Raw genomic sequence first — 17,692 nt, forward strand, 5'->3', positions numbered from 1 at the left:
ACTATGCTACTTAGGTATTAAAATACTCACGGATCAAAATTAAAATTGCTTCATCCATCCAAAAAACAAATAAAAGCATGATTTTTACCTAATTTTATCTCACTTACGTTCTTAGTGTGAAGCTTTAACAAAGGCATAGCTCCTCCTTGAGCCCCCCAGCCATGATGATTCCCAGGTAGATTTCAGAGGTCCTTGATTTGCCCAGACTCTGCCTCCTGTGTGATTCAGACCTCACCTCTCACCTCAGTCAGTTACACCTTTTATTCCTTAGTATAATAGTTTCAAGAAAACAATCAAGTGAGGTATGGGTTTTATTTAAATGTTATTATTTAAAGGCATTATAGCTTGTTGTAAACAAGTCAAGCAATATAGAAAGGTGCCAAGTGACAATGAAGAACCCCTAGCCCTGCCACCCCTAATTTCCAAGGTAATAATGATAACTGTTTCTTGTGCATCATTCCAGAAAATGTCTATACATATGTAAGTATACTTATATACAAACTCATATCTATCTATCCTCTACCTCCCCCCTTCTTTCTGCTGTACAAATGGCATCATACAATACCATTCTGCACCTTTTTTTCCACTTAAAATGTATTATGGATAGCATTCCCTGTCATTATATACAAACCTACCTCACTCCTTTTAATGAAATGCACAGTATTTCATCGTGTGTATACACCATTATTGATATAACCAGTCTCTCATGATGGACATCAAGACTTGATAGTGAAAAAATGTTAATAACGAAAGCAACTAACATCCTGTAACAAGTGATTTTTGTGCAGTTCCTTTTCAGACTAGATTCATTGGGACAAAAGGTATACACATCTTACATTTTGATAAGGACTTTCCAAGCTGCCCTCCAAAGGGGCTCTAACAATTTATACTCGCACAAACACTGCACAGAGGTGGGCTTTTAAATCAATTGCCTAACAGTCCTGCAGCTCAAATAGCGAACTAGATATTTTAACATAAAAATAGCAGCTCACTGAGGATTTTGTTAGATCTTTTAACACAGTGTAGAAAACCAAGTGCCACAGTTGGTGGCAGCCACACCTAGCTGTGATTCAAATGCTCCCATCCGAATGCAAATGCAGAAGATGCTATTCCTCATAATTAATCCAGCTCTTGAATAGGGAATTCTTTAAGTTTGGAAATTTTGTGGAGTGAATTCAAGGTCTCTAACACCAGGCGTGCTACACAATTGTGTAATGTAAGGTGATTTCCACTCAGTCATATTTAGTTAAAGGCACTGGCAATGGAGACACACTTTGAATATGTAAGAACTCAATACATCTGCATATTCATGGTATGGGATGATCTGACTGAGAGATTTTGCTAGTTAAACAGAGAATCCGGTTTCCTTTTTTCAGTGACAGTGAATGTCTGTAAGCATCACTGCATAGAATCTAGTGAGTCACATCTAAATAGCACTTGTTTAACATTTGATATTTTGTGAAGCACCTTAGCACACCTTACCTCATTTAAACCCCATGGCAATTCTGGTAGGAAGGCAAGGCAATTATTACTCATTAAATAAAGACTCAATTGGCACACAGGATGTGCTAGGCACTCTCTGCTAGGTAGTTTATCCAGACACTGAGACAATGTGAAGATGAATGAGACACTCCCCTCTCATTCATTGTCACTCTGCCCTATCCAATCTATCAGCAAAGCCTTCACATTGCACTTAGGATACTTAGTAACGTGGCCTACAAACCCTATGTGACCAGCGACTTGCCCACCCCTCCAATTTCATCCTGTGCCCCTGTATACGTCACTCACCATGTCCCAGCCACATAGGACCGTGCTGGGGAAGAATCCAGAGTCTTTCCACCTCAGAGATTTCCACTTCATTTCCTATGCCTGAGATGCTCTTCCTCCAACTCTTTGCCGGGATTAATTCCTACTCATCTTACAGTCTCAGTTGAACTTGTCACTTCCTCCCAGACCTTTCCTCCCAATAAATTATGTCACATTTATTATTCATTTTCATAGGACTTTACTTCATAGCACTCACAACATTTCATAATGAAATATTTGTGTATTTATTTGTTTGCATTCCAACTCCCGCACATGACTGCAGGCTTAGGAGGGCAAGAATCATGATTTTTGTGGACGCTGCTATAACCCCAGCACTTACCCAATGCAGTGCCTGGCACACAGCAGACACAAAAAGAGAAACACCGAACAAATACAGCCAATGCCTTCAAGGGGCATACAATATATTGGGGAGACACAAAAAGAAGGGAAAGGCGAATTTCACCAGAGGATGGGCAAGGTTTCGGGAAAGACTACAGAGAAGAGACAACTCTTGAGCTGATGGCCAAAAGGTAAGTAGGCATTTGCCAAGAATGCCACCTACTGAAATGATCTAGGCCACCATGGGTGGACTGCATGTGGGGGAGAGCAAGGACTATGTAGTGCCTCACAGACTTTTGGCTTTGATGTCTGAGTGGACGGTGGTACAATTATTCAATACAGAGAAGGTAAGAGGAAGAAGCATCTATTATTATTATTTATTACTAGTAGAACCCAAGGGAAAGGAGGCCTTGGCAGAGCTGGGAATTTGGATGGTGGCAATTCCTCTGCCCACCTGCTCTCACCACTCTCAAGCTCAATAGGAAAGACCATGATTTCAACCTGGGAATATTCAGAATTGCATCACAAGTGGCTGCAGGTCAGGCCAGGCCAAGGGTGGGCAGTGGAAAGACCAGAAAGAAAACTTAGTACAGACTGGGCCAGGGGGTTTCTCTAGATATGAACATTTTTTTTTTTGGCCAAAAGATGTCAACAATGTAATTTAGTGAGCTTATCTTTTTGTGTGGGGACCAGAAGAAAACAGGAAAAATTCAGTGCCCAGCGTATCTCATATGCCTGGTAATACCCAGTTTATCTCCACTGGATGGGCTCTAACCTTGATTTATTTCTAACTTCTCTATGTTGCAATTTCTGTGTTGCTCTTCATGTAAGCAGTCAGGGCAGAAATCCTCAATAAATAATACAATAAAATGCTACCTAATGCCTGAACGGTATTGGATTGAAAAACTTCAAAATATGCCATTACTGGGCCAGCCGAGTGGCGTGATGGTTAAGAACTGGATTGGGACGCCAGAAGGCCCGGTTCGGATCCCATATATGAGGGCCAGTGACACTGCCCTCTACAGCTAAGATGCTGAACAACAGCTCAACCTGGAGCTGGGCTGCCGTGAGTCGCTGGCGACGGCGTAGGCTGCAGCCCCTGTGGCAGTGGGTGGCCATGGGCTACCGTGTGTAGCCAGCAGCCAGCGTGAGCGGCCAGCAGCCGCAGTGAGCGGCCGTCCAGAAGCCAGCGACTGATCTGCCTCACCCGGGAAGAGCACAATGATGGTGCCAACTTGGGCCAGTGAAGCAACGTCCTCCACAACTAGACTGAAGAACAAAAACGACAGCAACTTGTCTGTTCCCCTTCCCCCAGTTCCCCAGCACTGTTCCCATCCCCCCAATTCCCCAATAAAAATCTTTTAAAAAAATATGCCATTACTAAAGGGGTTACCTCATCCTATTAACTCCTCGACAGCTTCTTTGGTCTGACCACAGGTCTATAAATGCCTGTGTGTTAACAGGAGGTAGGAAGAATAAGAAGAATCTGGCCATCTGTCGCTACCTGTAGTGAAACTTTCTAGCCTACTGTCCTCCCCGCCCCACCACAGAAACAGGAAGCTTTGAATCATAATTCTGGTTAAAACATAAGAACCAATAGTTTATTTCAAAAAATGCTAACAGAGTGCCAGGAAGAAAAAACACACCCTAGAAGCCTCAATGACAAAACAATTCTTAAAAATAAAAAAGCTGAACTTGTCAAAGTAGCAATAAATCATAGTAGGGAAAGACTAACATTTAGCAGAAAATTATAAAACAGCCAGGCCTAGGTGAGGCAGTGTAATGCAGTAGGGCTACTGAATGCCAGGCAGCATCAATTATCAGGAGCCCAGGGGCTAGTCCCACCTCTCTGCACCATGTGACGGCTGTATGACCCAGAATGAATCTCACCGGGCCTCAGTTTCCTCCTTTGAAAGATGAAACACTTGCAATAGATCACCTTGAAAGGCCCTATCCAGTTTAAAAACATTCCCTTTAAGAGCATATCAATTGTTTTTCTGCTGCTGTTGCTGCAGTTATCATACAATCAGAGCAGATAAGACAGGCCAAGCATTTTGGTGATTCTCATTCTCATCTACAACCGTGGGAGGTAAATAGTATCATATCCTTTTGCATATCATAATAGTAAAAGGCAACATCTGTGAGTGCTTAATAAGTGCCAGGCAGTGTTCCACTTTATCCCCCCCATAATCCTATGAGTAGGTATTATTATTAACCCCATTTTATAGATGAAGAGGATGAGGCACAAATAGATGAAATAACTTGCCCACAGCTAGCAGTGACCAAGCCAGGATACAAACCCAGGGAGTCTGTCTCCAGAGACTACACTTGACCCCAGATGAGACAATTGAGGCTTTAGGAGTTTAGGTAGCTTGGCTACCAACTGGCAGAGCTGGATTCAGATCCAGGTGTATCAGATTCCAAGGCCCATGCTCCTTCCACAACCATATGCTTGGGAAGGAGTGGCTGGCTCTGAGAGAAAAGTTATCTGAAAGGTTGTTTGGGTTTACCCGCTACTCGGTGCTTCTCATCATAATCCATCCCCCACCCATCTGTCCCACTGAGGAGCTATAAAAGGGCAATAGTGCACAGAAACAAAGAACTCATCTCTGTACCTGCTGTAGGTGACACATTGGGCCACAAAGGGGGGAAAAGTGGAGGAGGGACGCTGTTTCTTCGCTCCTGCTCTAACAACATGACTTCTGAGGGTCACACCGATACTAGCGTTTTGGTCAACAGGCAGGAGCAGATGGCTTTTCCTAGGTGATGGTGGTCCACCTATCAAGCCAAATAGCTCTCCAGGTTTCATACTGAAGGTCTGTCATCAATTCACTGACTGCTCTGTGATGCTCCCCTAGTCCCCATGTGTTAGCTCAATCAGCAGAGTGTTTACAAATACACTGTGATTTGCTAAAGAACAAACAAACAAACAAAAAACCAACTGCAAGGTTGAAACATGCTTCCTCTGGATCTGAAGCCAACAGAACAGTTTGTCATTTCAACTATATTTTATTACAATTTTCCTGTGCTTTATTTTTATGCTTACCCTGACATATTTTGTCATCTCGCATTATTACGTAATTCCCACACTAAATTAAGTGTGATTTCCCCATTTTGTACAATCTCCCTGTCCCCACTCTCATTCCCAAAAGAGTTTTTGGAGTCAATAGGAATAGAAGAGATGGCCAAAACTTACAAGAGTACTTGAGGAAGTATTAATAACAAAACACTGATCTAAGCAAACCCTCAGGGACTTGGTTTCTTTCTTTCTTTCTTTCTTTTTTTTTTAGTTTGGAGGTAGAGGGGGCACAGAATGGCTGAAGCAGCTGTCCAGAAGCCCACACAATTTACTCCTTGTGGGAGGCACTGTTATTTTATATCTCATTTTCAAATCACTTGTTTTCTGACTATAAAAGTAATACATATTCATTGTATAAAATTTGGAAAATAAAAATATCAAAAAAGAAAAATAAATGCATCCTACTACCTGGAGATAGCCACTTGAACAACTTTGTTTCATTTCCTTCTATTCTGTATTGATCGTCATATTCACAGATGTGCATATAACATGAAATACACAGAGATACATGTAAACCCACACTTAAATTGAAAATCCAGAAATAGGATAATCCCATACCTTCCCATTATACCATGAAAATTTTCCTCAGCATTACTCTTGATTTTTAATGGCCAGATACTTTACTCTGTGGACCTAACATAATTTACTTATATTCCCCTACTTTATAAATGGTGTCTTCAGTATTTTTTCACTATTATAAATACCTTAGTATATAAAACTGTGCACATTTTTCTGATATTTCCTTCATAAATCATCCTTTTTTAAATTAACAAGGAATCCATGCTACTTACAGAAAAATTGGAAGATACAAATAAGCAAAAATAAAGTTAATTGTAATTTCTTTTTAAAAATACTTTTGTGTATATCCCCTTGGAATTTTCTTTATATTATACACACATGGACACAAGCACATATGTTGAAATGGATCATACTATAAACAGTAACAGTTGTTCATAACAGTTACCACGTATTGAGTACTTACCACATGTCAGGCACTGTGATTTTCTCATTTAATCCTCCCAGCCACCTCCATGTGTTCACTCAGCAGTTCCCAAACTTGTCTATACATTGGAGTCACCTGGGGGACTTCCAAAATCCTTAGTGCTGCATCCCATCCCAGAGATTCAGATTTCATCGTGCTGGGTGAGGTCTGAGCTTGGGAGGATTTATAAGAACCCCAGGGGCTCCTCATGGGTGTACAAATGGGGAAGTATTATGTTTGCTGCTATTTTGTCCCTCTTTTACTGATGTAGAAGTTGAGGAATACTAAAGTAAGTAACTTCCCAACATCATGCAACTGATAAAGCTGAGATATGAATCCAACTCTGCCCAGGGTCCAGACTTTTAACTATTTTATCAATAGAGATAAAAGATCTGTTTTGAGATCTACTTCCCTCACCCCACCATTTAACATCTATCATAAACCTGTTTCTATGTTAATAAACACAATTCTGCATCTTCATTTTAGTGACTATAGTGTTACATTGCATCAATGCATCAAATGCCAAGAGCTATCAATTTTCCCACTATAGAAAATGTTGCGACCAATATCCTTATCGATACATCTTTGTGCACATTCTTTGTGCACATTTATTTCCTTAGGATAAATTCCAAGAAAAGGAATTGCTGGGTCAAAAGGTTTTGATAAATATTGCCAAATTGACATTCCCATCAGAAGTGTGTGAGAGTGTCCTTGCCAACACTGAGTTCTGTCATTTCTTTTTCTTTTTTAGTCTTAATGTGTCTTCCTCTTTATATCCTTAGTTATAAAACTTATGTTCAGCTAGACTTCAGACGGTTCTTCAGGTTGATTGTTCTATAATTTAATTGTAATTTTAATGTGTTTAAGGAAGAATGCAGGCACGGTGTTTATTCCGCCATCTTGGGTTTTCCTTTGTCATTCCTTTTTTTTTTAAGCTGAGCCATCCTGCTACCTGTTGGCAGCTCAGCAGCTGCTCAGCTCGGGCTGGACTTGAACCACTGTTGCTCAGAGCTCAAACTCTTGAGCGAGCTCTTAACCAACTGAGCCACTCGGCCGGCCCTTTGTCATTCCTTTTTAATCTTTGCAAATTTTATTGGAGAAAATGGTATGCCATTTTAATTCCCCTTTCTTTACTACTAAGAACATTTTTTTCATGTTTATTGGCAATTTAAATTTCTTCTTTTATATATTTTCCTATTCCCATACTTTGCCCATTTTTCTAATAAAATACTTTTGTTTTTCTTACTGCTCTGTAGGTCTTTATGTATTAAGGATAATGAGTCTTGTTGCAATTGTTTTTAGTTTTCTCATTAACTTCATGGTTTTGTGAATTTAAACTTAAAATTTTCATATAGTGGATTATATTCTTTTTCTTTATTCTACCTTTGATACTATGCATATAAATATCTTCCCTACCCTGAGACTAGATAGTCTCCTATATTTTTTAGTTCCTTTATCATTTCTCTGTTTTTAAAAAAATCCTTTTCATTATTTAATGAAGCAGTTCCCAAGCAGGATTACACATCATAATTTCTTACAGAGCCTCTTTACATGCTCAGATCTTAAGACTGAATCGAAATTTGCAGGAATGAGACCTGAGCAGGCAATTCTGATGCACCCCCCTCCTTTATTAAGAAAGTATTTTAATCCTTCTAAATTGGTATCATTTTTCCAAATTATTTCAGTGCATTTGTTAAGCACTAAATAATTTCATGAATTTGAAATGTTACCTTTATCTTATTTGGTAAGCTCCATGAGAGCAGAGACCATACCTGTTTTTACCAACCATTACCTCTCTAAGGCCCAGCATAGTGCCTGGTGCACAACCAGTGTTTCACAAATGTTAACTGAATAAATAACACCTGACAACACAAGTCTCCAACTTCATCCCATCCGAAACTGGTTAGTCTTCTCTTCAACATTTTCTTGACTAATAAAACTGATATCATTAATAATGACCCTTAGTTATAAAAAAATACTAAGTAATGCCTAGGACACTCTGTTTAAAGTGGCCAGGAAATGGATTAGAGGGTTTCATCAAGTGAAGTCAAAATAATAATGTTGGCCATGTTTAAGAGGTATGGGAGTTTTGAGCCAGAGCATTGACCTGAGAGACTAAGGAGGCTTGGCTTCCTCTAGTTCTTAGAGTTCCTCAGCTAGCTCCAGAGACTGACTCAGAGCTCCCTTTAGCTGAAAGGCCCACACATACCCTCTTCCATGAGCTCATGGAAAGAAAATTAGAATAGACAATCAGGAGACCTGAGCTTTAGTCCTGTCACTACTATCAACCTGTTTACCATGGGCATGTCACTTAACATCTAGGGGTTGGGCTACATGTTTTCTAAGGACCTCTTCATCTCTAAACCTCTACCTAAAGACCCAAACAGACTACCACAGGGCTTCGAAGGACAACATGAAATTCCCTCCATAGAACAGGGTCCCAGTCTCACCCCAGGCTATAACAAAATAATAGTAATAATAATAGTAGTAGTAGAAGAAGTATAGTAGTAAGAATAACAGCTATTGCCAAATTTTAACACGCATATGATACACAATATTCTAAACATCATACTGCTAGTAACAACAGCACACACACTTATAGAGCACTTATTATGTTCCAAGTGCTTTGCAAATATTAACTTAATTAATCTTCATGACAACCATGTAACATAAATTCTATTATTATCCCCATTTTACGAAGGAGAAAGCTTAGACACTGATAGGTTAAGAGACTTGCCAAGGTCGCACAGCTACCAAATGAGGGAACCAACTGCGTTGAACCCAGATCCATGCTTTTAACTACTATACCACATTGCCACCCAGACTATCACTGTACTCTGCTTGTAACTTCAGAGGTTGCACAAAACAAGAAATGAGCTGCAGTTACTCATGTGGAATACTCCCTTCTTTACTAATACCAGAAAAGTAGGTTTTACTACAATGTAACTTTAAGCAGATCAGATTTCAGGGCCTGGGACAGCAAAATATTTTATTAAGAAAATAATGACCTTTTTATTAAGAAGTGTTATCCATTAAAATGTTTGGATTATAAAACAAATAAATCATTAACTACTAATAACATTTTCATTAAACACAGAGAAAACACACCAACTCTTTATGCATCATTAGGAACAAAACTTTATACCCCCACCTGCACAAACTCCAGTTCCATACTTTCAGAACTGGCTTTTAAACAATAACCTGACAGCCCACAAGTGTCTCAAACAAGACAGGCCAAACCAAACTCAGTACACTAACTTCCCACCATCTCCATGTCCTTCTCTCCACCTCCCATGTTCCCTATCTCAGGGAATGGCACCACCGGCCACAAGCACCCAAGCTGGCTGTCAACCCAGGCTCGGTTCCTCCCACATCCAGTCACAGAACATTTCTAGAATTCATCCCATTCTCTCTGTCCTTGCTATCACTCCTTCTGCTCAGAACTTCACCATCTCTTCCCTAAACCACTATACCCAAAACTTCCCAAACGGCTCTTGCTTTCATTCTCTCTGGCTCCAAACCCACTTCAACAGTGCTGCCAAAGTCATCTTTATAAAACAAAATCTGATTATGTGACTTCCCTGTTTAGAATCTTTGTCTTCAGGATAAAGTGTAAAATCCTTCCTAGAACATACAAGGCTCTTTATTATCTGGCCTCTGACTACCTTCCCTGCTTCATCTGAGGTCGTGCCCCACGAGGCAAACAGAGCAACTTGGAAGTTCCCAAACAGTGCTTCTCTGTCTGCCCAGAATGCAATTCTCTCATTTGCCCATCTGGCAAACTCCCACTCATTTTTTTTAGACTGGCTCAAACCTCAGGGTTCATTATGCTTTCCTCTGGGCTTCCATCGCATTTTGCACCTCTTCCTACTATAACACTTATTCAACCTGACACAATTATTTGTTTATATGTCTGTCTTTCCCATAAGACAAGGAACCGTCCAGAGTTCCATGTCTTTTTCATCTCTGTATTCTGTTGGTTGAATGAAAGAATGTCTCAGGACTTAAAGAAGAATATTCAAACTGCTCCTGATAAATACCCATTGTGTGAGTCAAAGTGGCCATACAGGCTGAATCCCATTTTAACAAATATCTTTAACTTGACAATCCTCGTACATCAAAAATAATTGTTATATTTGTGTGACTACATACTTGAAACCATGACCAACAGGAGGCAGTTTTAAAAGACCACCAACAAACTTACCTGTTGAATATTTATAGACATCTGAGCTCTTCATTCTACCCCATCCTTAAACTTTTGTGGGTCATTGACCAATTTGGGTAGTATTTGTCTATAATTTCTTAAACCCACACTCCCTTTTGATAAACATAAAAATCCCACATATCCCTGGAAATTACAATACTCTTCCAAAGGGCCAATCCTCAACCCTCCCAAAAGTAAAAAAAAAAATAACTGTGCATGGTAGGAATTCTCAGGTTCACAAGAGATGTAAGACATCAGGTAAGATATTACTGAGCTTTGTTTTCCAGTAGTTCACAATATTGAAACAGGCATTTTCCTTCTATCATCAAATATGAACATTGTAACATTAAATATGCTTTAAAGTCTTTACTGGGAAGATGACGCCAGTGAGGTGTTGACATCTCTCTCCCCCACCTTTGAGAACCTTATGACAGAAATTTGCCAGAAACAAATGAAAAACACAAATAAGAAAAAAAAGTCCCCCGTTTCCTCACATATAACCCCACAAGCACATGTTCAAACAAAGGGAGTTCTTTGAAAATGTTTCTGGCTCTACATTTTCCTGCTACTTCCCCCACCACCCTTCTTTCCCCACTTTAAAATAATGTGACCTTCTAACTAGCAGCGGCTTCTTTTACACTAATATGCTTTGTCCTTACGAAGACAAAGGGTTAAATTAAAAAAATACCTGGCTGCCTGCCATGGGGGTGGGATGGGGGGGGAGGCTGGGTAGGTAGAGATGGAGGAAAGAGAAGGAGGATAAAACAGAGGAATGAGTGCTATTTTCTTACCCTGCCACATGGCCATGTTGATCCTACCCTCTTCCACGTTGGGGTCACAGGCTGAGTTTCCCAGAGCCCCCCAGTTTTGTAGGGAGGCTTCAATAGAATGTAGATGGAACAGCAACTGTGTGGTCTTACTTTCTGCCAGAGACTCAAGCCCCAAACCTGAAAATGTAAACAGAAAAAATGAATACCTAAGTGACAAAAAAAAAACACCTTTCAAATCCTTGAAAATTACATCCTGTCCCTTCCTGACCCTCTCTTTCAAAGATATACAGACACAGGCACAGTGTCAAGTTCCCCCTAAGCAGAAAGGGATCGCTGAGGAAAGATAGAATGGGAAGATCTAGAATCAGTTAATATTGCCACTGAGTGCTGTCCAATTCTGCATGAATCACTGGATCATCAGTAAATGGGCTTTGGAATCACAAAGGATGGGTGGTTGGATGAGATGACCAATGACCAACCGTTTAGCTTCTTTCCTATCTTGACGTTCCATGCTTCGGGGAGTGAAGATAAGCATGATATCCAATGCCCTTCCCAAACCCCCAATCACCCAACTTTACATTAAAAATCAGTAGAAAGGACAGCAGATTTTGTGACTATTTAAAGTTTTAAAATAGATCTTGTATAGGAAAAGAAAAGAAAGGAAGCATAATAAAAAGTTAAGAGTGATGCCCTCTGTGTTGTGGTTCTTCCTGTCCACTTCATTGTACTTTCCCACACTTCACCAATGTCCTATAGGGAGCATATATTGCTTTTATAATTGGGAGGGGAAAGAACCAAAGAAAAAGAAAACTGTAAAAATAAAATACTAATTTAAGTAAAGCCAAATTAATTCAGCTCATTCCTATTTTTAAAACGTCAAATTCAGTCTTCGGACAATTCTATTGGGTTGTCGGAAAAGTCATGACACATTTTTGCAACGAAAAACATAGGAAAAATACGTCATGACTTTTCTGACAACCCAATATTTGCAAGGATATAAAAGGTCAGTGCTAGAAATGGGAGGAAAAAAAATAAAAGGTCTATTTTGTTCGATTCAGAGACTTAATACATTAAACACTTTGTCCATTTAAACAAGTTCCTAATTAATAGATTGGTCTTCCTTAATTAGCATACAAGCCAACCTGCTTTTTTAAAGATAAAGTCCTCACCTTTTTGACCTGGTGAACATCAAAGTAGATTGCTATTTCCATAGCTTTTGTAGAAGTAACACCTCCACCCTGAAATGAAAGTGCTAGTGTGCACGTACTGAAGACTAATATAAACTTGAGAGTCATCATTTTGGCCTTCTTTAATGATTTTTTTAAAAAAACAAAAGTGTGAACGTGTACACTAGTCCCCAAAACACCAATAGAGAAAAGACAATGCTTTTGATAAGAAAAAGTTTGCAAAGTCCAAGAAAACTAGGAACTCACAAAGTCCCAGGATGGATTCACCAGGAAAAAGTGCTCCGATGACTTACTTGGAACCTGGGACAGTGTTTGAGTTTGCTTGCTTTCTTTCTTTCCCTCTTATTTCGCGTGCAGTTAAATAGTACTGATCTGCGCCTGGTGGAACCAGGCAAAATTTAACGTCTCTGAAATCCAGCGGGGTAACTGCTAATAAATGTATGAAGTTTATGTAAAGCAGATTCTTACTGGCTTTTTATGCTCCACACTTCTGGATTTCCCTAACTTATTCGAGGTAGCTTACACTGACATTATCACATGGGCACACGCAGCACTTCACTTGGCAGTCCAGGAAACTGATTTGCTCTGAAATCTATAAAGGCAAACGCGCATCAGTGCGAAGGTAAAGCGCTTCGGAGTGAAGGCACTCAGGCGCAAGCCTGTACACTCTGGAGAGAACCGGCCACCCGCGTTTAGAGGGAAAAGAAAACTCTCAGCAACTACTTTCCCGAGAGTATGGACTCCACTTCGCTAAGACCCACACCAACCTGTGAGTGCAGAGCAGCAGGGAGAAGAACGGGGCCTTGACAGAGTTTTACCAGCCAAAGCCACTCTGCCTCAGTCCTGGAAAGGGGACGCCTGCAGCTAACCTCCCCCATTCAAAAGCGAGGCGGGCTTGGCGCCGCTCCGCGAGAAAACTTCGCTGGGACAGCGCAGGGACCCTTGCTCGGACACTAGGGCTGGGCTCCCGATAAGATGCCGCCCTGCACTGGCTAGAACTAGCCGGTCTAACTCCTTCGAGTGCCAGGCGGAGGCGGCCAGGCACGGGGAACCCCCATCTCCGGGGGGCCGAGCCAGCGGGGGAGCGCTTCCCGGTGTCGCTGCGCCCAGGGGGTGCTCCAGGGGTGGGTCGGGGGCCAGCGGCCCGCGAAGGACCTGTTGGGGAAGGGACAGCCCATCTGTCTTTACCTGTCGCCGAGGTCAGGAGCGGCGGAGCCCGCACTCGGCGGGCCGAGCGCACAGGCGGCTCTGGCGTCCAGAACACCAAGTTGAGCTAGCGCCCCACGTACCCGGCAGAGCTTCATTCACAGCCTGGCTGGGAGGAGGGGGAGCGGAGCGGGCGCGCGGCTCATGTGACAGGCGCCTCGCCAAGTATCGGCCGAGCACAGCTGACGTCTGCGCGTGCGCGCCCCCACTGGCCCTCTCCCGGCACCTCAGCCAAGTGGAGAGGGGGCAACGCCAGCCCGGGAGGCGGCGGGGCCTTGATAGCAGCCGAGAACGAGGCGCTGGGCGGGGTTTCCGCGTGCGCAGCCGCAGTAGGCTGGCCCTGCTAGCTGCCATATTTAATGAAGTATGGGCGGGTCCTAAGCCAGTGCTGGGCGTGTCAATTGCTTTTGATAGACTCAAATACTGCGTTATGTTTCACTGTTTCGAGCCTGCGGTACTTTTTGTTTGGTTTTGTCCTTAGAAGGAAACTGTTATCCTGAGTTCCTGGCCCACAGTAATTAGTAATAAAAAACCGAACCCTAATTGTTATTAGGTCACCTATTTTCTGCCTATAATTATGAGTGAAACACTGTTCCAAGCCCTTTACTTTTTTCATCTCATTTAATGCCCACAATAACCCCATTGGGATACGTACTATTATTTCTCCACTTTTATTCATAAGGGGAAAAGGCACAGAAAGGTTAACTTGTCCTAGCTCACAGGGTAGGAGTAAGAATAGTGATCAAATACAGTGATGCTTGCAAGAGCCAATTTGATCCTCATGCAATACTGGAAAATCTACACTGCAGTTTACAGTATTTTATCCGTTTTAATAACTTTTTTTTAAGATTTGTTTTTATTGGAGAATTGGGGTATGGGAACAGCGCTGGGGAATTGGGGGAAGGGGAACAGACAAGTTGCTGTCCTTTCATTCTTCAGTCTAGTTGTGGAGGACGTGGCTTCACTGGCCCAAGTTGGCACCATCATTGCGCTCTTCCCGGGCGAGGCAGATCAGCTGTGGCTTCTGGACTGCTGATCATGCTGGCTGCTGGCTACACACGGTAGCCCATGGCAACCCACTAACCCACTGCAGCAGGGGCGGCAGCCTAGGCTGTCGCCGGCGACTCACTCACGGGCTGCCCAGCTCCAGGTTGAGCTGTTGTTCAGCATCTTAGCTATAGAGGGCAGTGTCACTGGCCCTCATATGTGGGATCCGAACCGGGGTGCTCTGGCATACCAAGCCAGCTCTTAACCAATGTGCCACTTGGCCGGCCCTCCATTTTAATAATTAAAATTAAAACAGAGGCTCAGAAAAGTGAAAACCACAGGTCTTAGTAAGTGGTAGAACTGGAATTCCAACCTGGGTCTGCCTGATGCCCAAGTCCTTACCTTGGTACTGGAAGAAACATCCCTTCATTTTACAGAAGAGAAAACAGGCTGATGGGATGCATTGACTTACTTAAGATGACCCTGCTATGGGGCCAGCTGTGTGGCACGTTGGTTAAGAGTTGGCTTGGGACGCCAGCTCTGAGCAGCAGGGCCCTGGTTTGGATCCCACATGGGGCCAGTGACACTTTCCTCTACAGCTAAGATGGTGAACAACTGCTCCGCTACCATGAGTGGACGGCAATGGCAGAGGCTGCAGCAGGGCTGCAGTGGGCTGCTGTAAGTTACCGTGAGTGGCCAGCAGCCAGCGTGAGCAACTGGCAACTGACATGAGCTGCTGTGAGCAGCTGTCCAATGGCCTGCGAGCAACTGCCTCACCTGGAAAGAGCGCACCGATCACAATACAAACATGGGCCAGTGAAACGACGTCCTCCACAACTAGACTGAAGAACAAAAGGACAGCAACTTGTCTGTTCCACTTCTCCGATTCCCCAGTGCTGTTCCCCTCCCCCAATTCTCCAATAAAATATTTTTTTAAAAAAAGATGACCCTGCTAATAATTAGTTATTGATAGAACTGAAACTGGAATTCCATATAATCAATCCAGGTAATCTAACTAGAACCTTTCTACTCTAATTCAGTGTCTACTGTAGTGAGCAATTTTGAATGCCTACTCTGGACAAGCTAAGTGGTCAGCAATACAAAACGCCTAGTCAGTGTAAGGCCACCAAAGACAAACCTCTAATACGAAAAGTCAGGCTTTTTGACCCTTTTCAATGACAGAGACCCCACACCACAGAAACCGTGGGACATCTCACCAAACAAAGAAAAAGAGTCATTATAGGAAAGAGTGGAATTTAGGTGAATTTTAAATGAAGCATTGTTTTGGTAAGCTCAAAGCAGGGCTGTGTGAAGGGGTCAACATCAGGTCTGAATTGTGAAGTGAATCCAGAGTCCTGTTTCCTTGGGAACCACAAAGTAAAGATAGATGTGGAATGTTGTCTTGATACGTCTTATCTGAAGCTCTGCACCTGGATTGGAAATTGAGGCTGCCTCTCTGTGTCCAAGAAACTTAGTGTTCTTCAGACAAATATGGGATGTTTTATTCTCACTACTGTGATTTTAAGTAGCAAAGTTTCTGATAGTCTCTGATTATAGAAAACAAAGTTTCTCAGTGAATAAAAAAGTGGTGATCACTCAGATAAAGGGGGTTGTTATCACTTTACAGCTGCAACTTGCCTTTGAGAGAAATATCTTCCCTGTTAAACTTACAGTTAGCTTTATCAGGTGTCTGTTGTTCCAGCCTGATGAATGACCAGATTTTTGCTTTCTCAGTCCAAGCTAACATTTACTTTTTCATCGGGTAACATTTAGTCCCTGCCTTCAGGCACTCATAGTGCCTGGGTTGGAGATATCCACAAGTAACTAGAAATAATTATAATTAAATAAATTAAATTACATTAAAATTAATTAAATCAGGCAATGCTGAGTCCTCTGATAAAGGTAAATTCAAATTGAGGTAAAACCATGTACAAAAGAAATCATGTGGGCTGGCCCAGTGGCTCAGTCTGTTAAGAGTGAGAGCTCTGAGCAACAGGGTCGCCGGCTCAATTCCCACATGGGCCAGTGAGCTGCGCCTGAGCTAAGCTGTCACAGAATTGGTGAGAGCACAACGTGCTCTTAGCAGCAAGGTATCCAATTCAACACCTGTATGGGGTGATGGGCTGTGCCCCACACTACCCCCGCAACTAAGATTGAACACAGCACCTTGAGCTGAGCAGCTGCGAGCTGCCAATGGACAACCAGATGGCTCAGTGTGCAACAGGGTTGCCGGTTCGACTCCTGCATGGAATGGTGGGCTGTGCTTACCACAACTAGACTGAAAGTGGCAACTGGACTTAGAGCTGAGCTTGCGCCCTCCACAACTAAGATTGAAGGGAAACAACTTGACTTGGAGCTGATGGGTCCTGGAAGAACACACTGTTCCCCTTCCCCAATTCCCCAATAAAAATAAAAATAATAAATAAATAAAAGGAAGAAAGAAAGAAAGAAAGAAAGAAAGAAAGAAAGAAAGAAAGAAAGAAAGAAAGAAAGAAAGAAAGAAAGAAAGAAAGAAAAAGAAATAAATCATGTATGAAGACCTATGAGTAGTCCTGCATGGTTGGAGGTTAGGGTAGGTGGGTATAGGGCAGATATAACCAGAACCAATTTTGGAGGATTCTGAATGTTGACTAAGATTTGTACTTCACTTAGAAAGTAATTTCAACTGTAACTGAAAAAAGTGAAAAAAAAGTGATTGAACAAGAATTAAGACTTTTGAGCAAGTTCCCTTTATTGGAACTCTTTTTTAAGGAGGTGAATCTGAGGTGTTTGTTTGTTTGTTTGTTTTTGTCATTGCAGGACAGGAGAAACTGGAGATTACCTGTAGATTGAACAGGAAGAGCCACTGGTGAAACAGGGATTGAAGAGGCACGAAAAGGAGAGGTTAAATAATGGAGTAAAATATGTGGGGAGATAGAAATGAGATGCAAAATATAAGCGAACTTTGGAAAAGATACCTCTTTCTCTGAGACAAGAAAAAGACGGATTGAAGGATGGCAATCTGGTTAGAAGCATATTTCGTGACGTTACCTTTAAGAGTGAGCATATTGGCTCCACTTGGATTACAGTACTTATTTGGGAGAACTTGGGCCTGAGTGATTTAAGGCCAGTATGAGAGGGCTGCAGTACACC

General features: G+C 42.0%; 1 protein-coding gene across 2 annotated transcripts in view; it reads right to left on the reverse strand.

Annotated features, from left to right (window-relative positions):
* The window catches only part of CLCN5 (Cl-/H+ antiporter 5), a 153,448-nt gene extending 139,749 nt beyond the window's left edge, over positions 1 to 13,699 (reverse strand). For both annotated transcript variants that reach the window (XM_019631681.1, XM_019631680.1), the window contains exons 1-2: positions 13,556 to 13,699; positions 11,202 to 11,357 (exon numbers count right to left, since the gene is read on the reverse strand). In XM_019631681.1, coding sequence (XP_019487226.1) covers positions 11,202 to 11,217 — 16 coding nt within the window. In that variant the 5' untranslated portion in view covers positions 11,218 to 11,357; positions 13,556 to 13,699. The remainder of the gene's footprint in view (positions 1 to 11,201; positions 11,358 to 13,555) is intronic.
* Between the last annotated feature and the right edge of the window lie 3,993 nt (positions 13,700 to 17,692).

The sequence above is a fragment of the Hipposideros armiger genome, unplaced genomic scaffold, assembly GCF_001890085.2.
Source record: "Hipposideros armiger isolate ML-2016 unplaced genomic scaffold, ASM189008v1 scaffold_1032, whole genome shotgun sequence".
Lineage (NCBI taxonomy): Eukaryota > Metazoa > Chordata > Mammalia > Chiroptera > Hipposideridae > Hipposideros > Hipposideros armiger.